Source organism: Mesocricetus auratus, unplaced genomic scaffold (assembly GCF_017639785.1).
Source record: "Mesocricetus auratus isolate SY011 unplaced genomic scaffold, BCM_Maur_2.0 Super-Scaffold_100008, whole genome shotgun sequence".
Lineage (NCBI taxonomy): Eukaryota > Metazoa > Chordata > Mammalia > Rodentia > Cricetidae > Mesocricetus > Mesocricetus auratus.
Window position 1 is genome coordinate 66,927,809 of NW_024429192.1, and position 11,198 is coordinate 66,939,006.

Consider the following 11,198-nt stretch of genomic DNA (forward strand, 5'->3'; position numbering starts at 1 on the left):
AGGACAAGCACACTCCTGGGACAATTCCTTGAGCTGTGGAGGACTTCCTGAACTCTGGTCAGTCTCCCGTCAGACGGTTAGACATGGATTGTAACCCATGGCGCACACAGAGAGAACCAGAACTCTTACCCACCCCTCCCACACTGCAAGCCTGGAAATCAGGGGAAGTGAGGTTTAAAGGGCCTTGGTCATGAACTTGAGAACTTAGTCCAGATCTTGGACACAGAATCAGATTTCTAGTCACATCCTGGCAAGCCCAGTGGGGATCAAGGCACAGGACAGGACCGAGAAAGAAAAAGGGGAGGGAGAGAAAGGAGAAACAGAGAATGCCAGTGACAGAGAAAGACAAAAGGAACGGCACACACAAGACCTAGGACGTAGAGAGAATAAAGACAGAGTAAGACATAAATTACTTGAAGGTAGAATATTGAAAACACAGCCCCATGATGCCCTGCTTAGTGTGTTTGGTGATGAAGGAACTAGGAGAACAGAGTGGCTGAACTGGACTCTTCTATACACTGTTGCTCTGTTTTAGCAAGTAGAGTGATATTGTCTGTGTAACGAATTGAGTCAGTCACTTTCAAACTGACTACTTTCTGCGTATTAAATTTATTTCCCCACACAAAAAAACAAGGTGATGTGTGACAAGGGGAAGAGAGACTGGTGGGGACAAAGTCACCCAAGGGAGAGGGAAAAAGTCAGGAAAGAAGGAAGGGAGGGAGGAACCCTGTTGAAAAAAACGGGAGGCAGAGAAATGGAGAGGAAGGGCCACAGGCAGTGCATGGAGTGGGGCGTCTGCCAGGTTTCCAACTTCATTAGCAAGAGCAAAAGATGGACTTCACCCATTGCCTTACGACTTTGAAGTAGTTTTTTTCTAGCATCAACTTCTTACGTCAATAATATTCATTCTGTGCTTGAAAGCTGAAATTCTTTTTACAGTCAGCCGGCTAAAAGTTCCTTCACACTTGACCCTCCCCACAGCCCTGCAGATCTGTAAGCCCTGCTTCCGCTATTCTTTGAAGTGCATAGGAGAGAGCAGAGAGATCAGAAAGGGTCTAAGAGATCCAGGAAGGGGCAGAACACTGCCTCTGTGTCTACACTGAGGTTCTGTGGGGGATTGACGGGGGAGTTCTGGGCAGGCCAGAGCATACCACCAAACTCATCTAGAGAACCCTGTGCTGAGGCAGGGTTTCCTAACCTGGGTTCCTCAGCCCACCTTAGCCACCACTCCAATAATCCCTGGTCCTGGGCAGGTTCAGGGTGTGCCTCATGGGAAGAGAGTGTTCTGTGCTGAGATTTGTCCAGAACCAGGAACCAAAACATATGACCGCTTCTAAGAGGGGTAAGTGGAGTCTGGAAGCTGCTCTGGAACACCCTTCTGCCTTTGACTCTGAGCTATAGCCTAGACCGCTGATGCTTACATCCCCTCTTAGCCCTGTCTACAATGATGGTTTTCTGCTTGGCTCTGGCTGGGTGTGTCTAGGCCTCAGCCATTTGTGGACTTGCTTTAGCTCTGTTGAAAGGAAGGCCAAAAGTTTGACCATGCATTAAATAGACATGATAAGCATAGTCACCCAGGGAAAGATGACAGCCAAGAAGTACACTAGGCCACTAATCAAGAGACCTGGTACTACTGGCTTGCTGTCATTCCCGCCACACAACTGTTCTGAAAGACTGGCTCTGAAGGGTGGTCCTCAGTCCCGATTGCAGTCAAGTTACAGGAGGGGCCTTTCATAAATGTCTGCTGGGCCTAACCCTCCAGGTCCAATGGCCTGGATGTAGGTCACAATACTGATGCCATTCCTAATTCCCAAGGTGAATGCGATGTGCAGTCACCTAGTCAGCTACTAACCATTCTCCTCCGTGCTTGCCAAGCTTTCGTGTGCACAGGAGCTACAGGGACGTCTTGCTAAGGACATTCTGAGGAGCTGCTAATGCTGACAGGTGCTGCTAATGCTGACAGCAGAACCACACCTGCTGGAGTCCAGCTCCAGCAGGGTTCTTGTGCCACAGAAGGATGTGTGAAGTCGGCGAAAATCGGAGAGTCTGACCACCGGCTGTCTTTCAAACTGATGGCCCCAACGAACTCAGGCATCTTTATGTATGCGAGCTGTAATGCATTCAAACATGAGCGTTTCACATCATTTCTCTTTGATCATTTTCCAAGAATCATCAACGACTTAATTTCTCTCCTTCTTTCCCACTCCCTTGACATCATTGACCTTTACCCCTTATCATTATATAGCAAGCCAAATGTTTATCTCTAGCTAGGTACATCTTATTCATACCGTGCCCTAGCCGGCAGCAAACATGTGGCTACAAAGTAAGAGATCCGAGCCCCGTGATTAATTCTTAACAATATGAAAACAGCTGAGTGTGTTGTGATGCCTATGATATAATTTTCAGGTGTATACCAGTTTCTGAGTAATCTGTATGTCACCTTTATCATATGGATTACAGTTATAATCCTATTCTTTATAACTTCTCAAAATAATGATTAATACCTAACTCCTTAACTATTGACACCAAGTTTCTTTGTTCTTCCTGGCAATTTCTACATGTACTTTTAAAGGAACTAGGAGTTTTAGATTTCTTTATTGATACTTTGATATTGGAAACTTGAGTGTTCACATACTGGTGCCAGAGAAATGTCTGACCTTTCATGTCCTATCTCTTTTTCCTTCTGTGTTCCTATAAGGTTTTTAATGTCATCTTTTAAGAAACTGTTTTCTTGATTCTTAAGTTCTTTGGAGTATATTTATCTCTTTTTGAAATTGAATAAGCAATAATCATTAATCTTAGTGAGTTCCTCATGCTTATTCAGGATGATTGCAGAGGCAGTCAGGGACACCTGGAGAACCTAGTTTCTGTAACAGATCAGAGAAATGTGATTTTTCTATAGACTTTCGTTTCCAGTAAACTCAGGCATAATCACCACTAACAAGGCAAAACTAAGAGTTACCATAGGATTAAGCCCAGCAAAAGTTAGAGAAGCCCATGAGCTCCCTAGGATCAGTTCAGGAGTCTGCAGTATTGCACCCATAGGTCCTTGCCAAATGGATGGGATTCTCCAAAGGGCCTTGCCTTCTAAGGAGCTCCATATGCACCATTCCCAAGGGTGACAGCATGGCATCCCCCCACACACCCAAACAAGCAAAGCCTGGAAGGAATCCAGTGCTCACAGGACTTTTGAGGAGCCACTTTGGGCTAGTTGGCGCTCATCCATGCCCCAGGCCTTAAGGAAGCCCAGAACACCTATTTAAAATGTCTAACCTGGCCTAGATTGAAATACGAGTTACATGACACAATGGAGGCAGGTTTGGACATTTGTGGGGTTTCAGGCAGTGCTCTTGAGCAGCAGTAGGACCCTTAGCTGGACACAGTAGGAGGCCGGATGGGACAATGCAGGACACAAAATGTGTGTGCTCTGTTCTTCAGGTTCCCACTGGGTTTTGACAGCCGCTCACTGCCTCCACCATCCACTAGATCTGGAAGATCCAACCATACACAGCTCATACTTGCTCAGTCCTTCTGACTTCAAAATCATAATGGGTGAGTGAGGGTCAAGACTTCTAAGGCCAGTCGTGGTTCTCAGAACAGAGTCCCCCTGATACCATTTTCAAGACTCTTCTTTAGAAAATAAAGACTGCCTGCTGGCTGGATTCAGCTCAGTGCTCATGCACAGTCTAAATAAGAACTAGTGCCTGCCTGTGGCAGCCATCAACTTTATAAAACAAAAGCAGAGTCAATTGTAAGAGTGGAAGCTGCAAGTTTTGAATTGGGGCGTTTGTGGGGAGATATCCTTTTTGATGCACATCGAGATTTTTAGTAGTTAAATTTTTGTTTGGGGAATTTAAAAACAATTCTTCTAGAGCTAACTCTCATTATAAATTAGTCTCAGAGGATCAGAAAGATGGCTCCAATGTTGAGAGTACCTGCTCTTACAGAGAGCCAGACTTCCTGTCCCACATCAGCAGCTCCTGAAGACCTGACACCCTCTTCTCTCTTCTGACCTCTGCAGGGACCCGTGTGCATATGCATCACACACACACACACACACACACACACACACACCAGATACATACATACACACATATACACATACCCACTGTAATTCAATAAAAAAAAATCATTTGAAACACCAAAAACATAACACCAGGAATAAATAGATCAAAAAATTTTCAAGTTTTTATTTATTATTTTATTTTGGGGATCAGTTTTGAAATTTACATATATACATATTCCATTTTGGCTGGTTCTCCTCCCCCGCCCCCATCTCTCCTCTCCCTGCCCCTCTTCCCTGCTGTGCCTTTTTACTCCCAGAATTCCTGTGTTCCACTCTGCTCTGTTGTCTTCCCTCCCCCCACCCCTTTAGAAACCTTTTTTTTTTCCTGGTTACATGGGTCCCATTCTAGTTTCCTGGTCTCCACTCACATTTCCTCCTGCCTACACATGCATGTGTAATAGAGGCTAGGACATAAATGAGATATACAGCACTTGCCTTTCTCAGTCTGGGTTATCCACATAGGAAAAGCCTCTACTTGAGCAAGCAACCAAGGTGCAGACAATTAAGGGTGATTATTATCAACTGGACAGTGGCGATGGGCATCAGAGCAAATATTCTCAATGTATCATCAGAGGCGGAGCCATGAGAACGAGCCGGGTTTGGCGGGTGAACAGGATGGCTGAGGGGGCGGGGACAGAGAGAGGAGGGGTTAAGCCTGGAACAGGTACTAGATGGGACCGGGGCTGGTGAGGAGCAAGGCTCCCCCTTCCCCTACACTGTACTCTGTCTCACACGCCTTCCACCGCCCAGGAAAGCACTGGAGGCGCCGCTCAGACGAAGACGAACAGCATCTGAGTGTGAAGCGCATCGTCCTGCATCCGCTGTATGACCCCAGCACATTTGAGAACGACCTGGGTCTGGTAGAGCTGCTAGAGAGCCCAAGACTGAATGACTTTGTGATGCCTGTCTGCCTGCCTGAGCATCCCTCCAGAGAAGGTACCTGTCTTAGTTAGGGTTACTGTTCTTGTGATGAAACACCATGACCTGAGAAGGAAAGGGCTTATTTGTCTTATACTACCACATCACTGTTCATCATCAAACAAAGTCAGGACAGGAACTCTATCAGGGCAGGAACCGGAGGCAGGAGCTGATGCAGAGGCCATGGAAGGTGCTTACTGGCTTGCTCCCCATGGCTTGCCCAGCCTGCTTTCTTATAGAACCCAGGACCACAGCTTAGGGATGGCACCACCCACCATGGGCTGGGCCCTCCCCCCATCAATCACTAGTTTAACAGATGCTCTACAGACTTGCATACAGCCAGGTCTTATAGAGGCAATCTCTCCATTGAGACTCCTTCCTCTCAGGTGACTCTAGCTTGTGTCAAGTTGTTATAACAATCAGTCAGCACAGAATCCCCCGCCCCCCACACACACTGCTTCTCTGTAGTGTGGCTGTGGCTATGGCAAGGCATTCTTCTCTGGCGCTGACACGGCTCTCACAGTGTGTGCTTCCCCTGAAACAACAAAATCAGTACTAGTTCTGCGGTGGCACAAGAAGTATTAGGCACGGGTAAACCAGCATGCTTGTTTTTCCACGTACACAAAAACAAGCTGGGCAACTCTACTGGAAAACGTAACAAAGTTCTGATGAACTAAACAAGTAAAGGGAAAACTCTGGAAAAGGAGAGACATGCCTACAGGAAGAAACCACATACAGCCTAGTGGGAGGGGACTGGAGTAAGAACCCTGAATTATAGAGCCTAGAAGAGTAGGAAGTACCCCACTTTTCTGAAAACCCCAACAACCAAGAGAATCTGCCATTTCATGCTGTCACCCCCTGAATCACCAAGTAGCACACAGAGGGATGGCTGGAGGTGTGGCTCAGGCTGGCCACAGAGCTCTGTAATGGCGTGCTTGTCTCTTGTGCGCCCTGGGCCCTAGCTTCAAACCCCAGCACTACACAACCAACTGCGGAAGGACACATTCTGACACAACGCTGGCCTTCCTGGTGAGTCATCTTGAGGATGCTGCCAGCCTCATTAAATCTAAGTCCCTCACCTCTAAACTGGACATGAAACCCCAGCTGAGAGCAGAGGCCAGCCCAGGACAGCTGGCCTCCTTTTCATTGGAATTCAGTGTGTCATAGCCTCACTCATTTCCTGAAGCTTAAAGATGTTGCAAAAGAAAATGCTGGAATCTGAGAAGTGTTTAAGAGAAGTGAGCCCACAGGAAATGTGTAGGTAAGGCTGGCTGATTAACCAGGCACTGTACACTTGGCATGTGCCAGCCGCCTCGAATTCACTAACCTACTTTATTTCTCCTGGAAGCCTTGTTACAACATTTTGACATGATGTATCACCACGTCCATAGATTCCAGAGGTGACAGATGCCTACAGGGAGACTGTCTTGTGGGCACAGCAGGGCAGCGGCGCATATGAATTCATAGCAGTTGTTTTAGCAGGCACAAGACCTGTGCAAGTCCAAGCCAGACAAAGCCCCAGCATGGAGAGGGGAGCGCGGCACAGCTGAGGAGATACAGACAGGCGATTGATGGCTTCTGAGAAAAGCAGAGTCAGTTTTTCTTGAGGGTGTGGCCTCTATTGGGTCAACCACACTCCAGTGTAAGGCCACACAGCCAAATACAGAGGGCACAGACTGGATTTCTCCAATGAAAGGAGAAAGGGGGAGAGGTCATGAAGTTGAGTGGGTAGGGAAGGTGGGCGGGTCTAGGACAAGTTGGAGAGAAAGGGATGAATATGATCAAAATACACTATCGAAATCTATCAGAGAACTGAGACCGTGCAAAAGGGAAAAAGAAAGGAAGGAAAGGCCAATAAAATACAAAATAGAAAGGAAAGAAACAGAGAGAGAGAGAGAGAGAGAGAGAGAGAGAGAGAGAGAGAGAGAGAGAGAGAGGAAGGACTAGTAAAATGCAAAAAAATGAAAGGAAGGAAGAAGTAAAGAAGGAAAAATGAAAGAGAAAGGGAAGGAAAAAAGACAGACTAATAAAGTACAAAAAGGACGAAAAGAAAGAAAGAAATGAAGGAAGGGAAAAAGAAGGAACTGATAAAATAGAAAAAGGAAGGAAGGGAAGAAGAGAGAGGCTGAGGTTCAGCACTGTCATTAGAAGCAGATGTGGAGTAACGCTGACCGTCTCTGAATTTAAACGCAGTGCTGTTTTCAGTATCCAAGGCTCCTTATTAAATAAAAATGCAATTGCTCTCTGTACCCTCAGCGCATTTCCACATTGTCCCCAGATATGTGACTTCATAAGCTTATGGAATGCCTGGGCTGGTTTCCAGGCTTACCAAGTCCAGCCTCTTCATTTCAGGGGTGTGGAGTCTGAAAGCGAGGCAAGGGGACAAAAATATAGCCTGACCTGTAGCTGGCTAGGCTGGGCTCTTGGTTTATCGATAGTCATTGACCTGGCACCTCCTTCCTCCAGCCTAACACTACTGTGGACTTGAGGGTACAACAGGGAACACGGTGAGTGCAATCACAGCTCTCCCAGAGCCTCAGGTCCTTGCTGGCTGCCAGGAAGGTGAGGTGACTAAAGAAATCAGGTAGTAAATCACAGGATCAAATGCCACCCAACTCAGCACCCCCCCACTTCCTTCCCTGCTGCCTTTCTCTGAGGTAGCAACTTCAGCCCCCCCCACACACACACACATACAGTGGAGGATGACACAGTTGGCGGGGACAATCTTCAGCACACTCCACACAGCCTTTCTCCTCACAGTGTCTTCTCTCCTCCAGGAACCATGGTCATTGTCAGCGGCTGGGGCAAGCAGTTCTTACAGAGGTTTCCGGAGAACCTGATGGAGGTGGGATTCAATTTATATCCTACAAGCGGTGACACCATGGTTCCTGTTGTATGCTGCCTGCTCTGGGATTTGGAGGGTTTGAAGGAGAAGGGAAATGATAAGAGACAAGACAGGGGGCAGACTCAATTCCAAAATTTAGTGGGACTCAAAGTCCCAGAAAGTTTGTTATGTTTAACTGGACATGGGCTCCAGTCTCTAAACACCATTCTATGTCCCTGACAGCTTGTAAAAGTCTCAGGATATGGAAATCCTCCCAGAACACGGCAATTGTGGGTACCCTGCGGCTTATGATTCATCTATATGCCATGAAGACTGAATGCCAAATTAGCAAGAAGGGGCCTGGCTCTGAGAAACACAGTTCTTTCAGAAATGAGCTTGACCACTGCATTTGAAAGTCACACCCCTATCATTTCAGACAAGAGAGCTTAACTTGACCTAATGAGCTATAGCTCCAAATCTGGGGTCCTAGTGACTTTTTTAGTCACCTCAAAGAAGTCATTTTAGCCTTCTGGGTTATACGGGGTAGGGGATAGCATCAAACTTACTACATTTCCTCTATAGCCACCTGACTGATGTTATTGGGTTCTATTATGAGACTTGGTTCTAAATCCTTCAACACATTTAAATACTTGACCAGGATATGTGATATTTTTATCACATTCTAAAGTTTTGAATGTGTAGCAATCATCTGTTGCTTCATTCATGACTCCTGGGTGGTTACTCACTGTCTCCTGTAAACTAGCTACTATGTGCGCCAGGGAGAAGAGCGGGCAAAGGCGGTGCTCCAGTTCCCAGGCTCCTTGTGTTTATGGTCAAGTGGGATGGACAGGAAGTAGCTATGGGTGTGGTCAAGGTGAAGAAGAGCAAGATGCTCAGGGATGTACAAGGGAGCTCTGCCCCCAACTTGGAGGCTCAAGATGACTTCCCAGAGGACATTCTTAAATGGTGCCTGAATGATGTGTAGTAGTTAATCAGGGACTCGAGCCTATGCTGAAAACATGTCCTTGTGTCATGTTAAATGGTGCCTGAATGATGTGTAGTAGTTAATCAGGGACTCGAGCCTATGCTGAAAACATGTCCTTGTGTCATGGCTTCCTGTCCCCACTTTCCTAAGAAGACCATAGGCCAAGAAGAGTCTGCGTGGACTATAGTTTCCTTGTAACAAGAACTCACAGAGTGTGTGTGCTTTGGGTACACGGTCCATTCAGTTCTTGCAGTGAGGAGAAATGAGAGTTATCTATAAAGCTGTCAAGGACCTAGTTAAATGCACTGGTTGATCGTCCAGAGGACCCAGATTCAATTCCCAATACCCACATGTTGGCTGGAAATTGTAGCTATGGTTTCAAAGAATCTATTACCTTCTTCTGTCTTCCAAAGGTACCAGGTGTGCATGTGCCACACAAACACACAAGTAGACAAAACCCCACATGCATTAAGAATAATAACATTCTTAATTTAAAAAACACCTAGTATCCGTAGACAGTATCTATACACTGTCAAAGCACATGGTCATTCATTACCTCTGTGAAACTTCATGTGATTAGTTTATCAAATACTGTAAAGTTCATCTTGGAGACTAGGTATGAGAGTCTCAATGATATAAGAGAGATAAAGCCACATACGCCAGGTTCCAGAGCAGGGATGGAGGAAGCATATATGAACTGACATGGGTTTTCTACACATTGTCATATTTGAAGCTGGTATGTGCCAGGTGAGTATTATTGTCTCTGTATTACAGATAAGATAGTTTGGTCTTAAACAGGCAAAGCTGCTTGGTCAAGGTCACAGAGCAAGTCTGTAGCTGAGGCTACCGCAAATGAGTCTCCAATTCTCCATTCAGTTGTGCCCTTACCTGTACCACACAGCAGTGCCTGAAACCAAGTGTAGAGTAGCTGGAGGCATGCTCAAAGCTGTCAGACAGCAAGGTCCCCTCATCCCGGAGTGGGAACCAATGATAGCTTTGTGTTCCAGATTGAAATCCCTACCGTAAACCATGACACCTGCCAGAAGGCCTACACCCCATTGAAGAAGAAAGTGACCAATGACATGATCTGTGCTGGAGAAAAGGAAGGTAAGACAAGAAACAGGCTGCGGTATAGGTGCTGAGAACCTGGGGTGGACACAGATGGGGGAGGAGGTGTCAGACTATTATGGGTGGGGGGAGACACAGAACTTTCAGCATCCCTTCTGGAACCAGCTAGGATTTGGATACAATGGTCTGCTCCACCCTCTAGTGCCCGATTGTCTGAACTACAAGTCGGACTCAAGTTTGCCCTGGGTAAGGGGTTTTATCTGTACCTCCCTTTATCTAGGGGGGAAAGACGCCTGTGCTGGTGACTCTGGAGGCCCCATGGTGACCACAGATAAAGAAGGAGATCAATGGTACCTGGTGGGCGTGGTGTCCTGGGGCGAGGATTGTGGGAAGAAAGATCGATATGGAGTATATTCTTACATCTATCCCAACAAGGATTGGATCCAGACAGTCACTGGGGTGAGGAACTGAGTTTGGCTCTCCCCAGACAAGCACCCTCTGTGTGATCAGTCGCCAGCAGATGATGATGAGTGGATATCAGCAACATTTCCTCCCCTGGCCTTCAATCTTCGCTGCCCATTCCTGATAATGGGATTCCTCCAGCCCCTTCTCCCTGCTCTTGATAGAGGCAAAGCAGCAGAGTGGTCAAAGTGAAAAGCCAGCTGACCACCTCTTTAAGCCTTTTTTTTCAACCATAAGATCCAACGTGGCCATACCTTATCTACCTCACAAAAGTATGATGAGGAGAAAGTTAATCTATGCAAGGACTTAGCCCTGTGTATGAACTAACCATGTGTGACTTAGGAAAAGGGCATCTGTGTCCACCAGGCAGGTGGAGTTCTCTTATAAACTACTGCTTGGGTCTCAGGGATGATTAGGGACATGCTCCTCCTCCCACCTGCCTCCATTTTCTTAATCTGCCCCCTAAACTCTAAGCTTCTTCACCAAATGTAGTCCCGCAGTCACAGCCCAGTCCCCCAGTCACAGCCCAGTCACAGTAAAAGAAATAAACACCCTATGGCATGACTCTGTTCACACACCCAGCAATGTGAGCTCTGTACCAAATGGTAAGAGTGACTCCGGGAAGCTGGGAGGGGAGTGACCCAGGGAATCAGGGGCTGGAAGGGAATGGTGGATTGTGAAGTCAGACATCTATCCCCATCTCTTATGTGCCCCTCTACAAGTCCCTTTTCCTCATTTTAAGGACCTTGCAAGCACTGAAACTCTAGAATCCAACAAAGCCATGTTTTCTAAGATGGATTAGACTCGAAGTTACCCCAAAGGAAAACATTCGTTAGGTTCAAATGACCAAATTCTCTCAGTGCCCCTGCAATACC

At 46.7% G+C, this 11,198-nt stretch overlaps 1 protein-coding gene across 1 annotated transcript in view; it reads left to right on the forward strand.

Annotated features, from left to right (window-relative positions):
- The window catches only part of Masp1 (MBL associated serine protease 1), a 63,564-nt gene extending 52,677 nt beyond the window's left edge, over positions 1 to 10,887 (forward strand). Inside the window, exons 12-16 of the mRNA XM_040751031.1 lie at positions 3,439 to 3,552; positions 4,817 to 5,002; positions 7,762 to 7,829; positions 9,801 to 9,900; positions 10,142 to 10,887. Of these exons, the coding sequence (XP_040606965.1) occupies positions 3,439 to 3,552; positions 4,817 to 5,002; positions 7,762 to 7,829; positions 9,801 to 9,900; positions 10,142 to 10,332 (659 nt within the window). The 3' untranslated portion in view covers positions 10,333 to 10,887. The remainder of the gene's footprint in view (positions 1 to 3,438; positions 3,553 to 4,816; positions 5,003 to 7,761; positions 7,830 to 9,800; positions 9,901 to 10,141) is intronic.
- Positions 10,888 to 11,198: the final 311 nt, after the last annotated feature.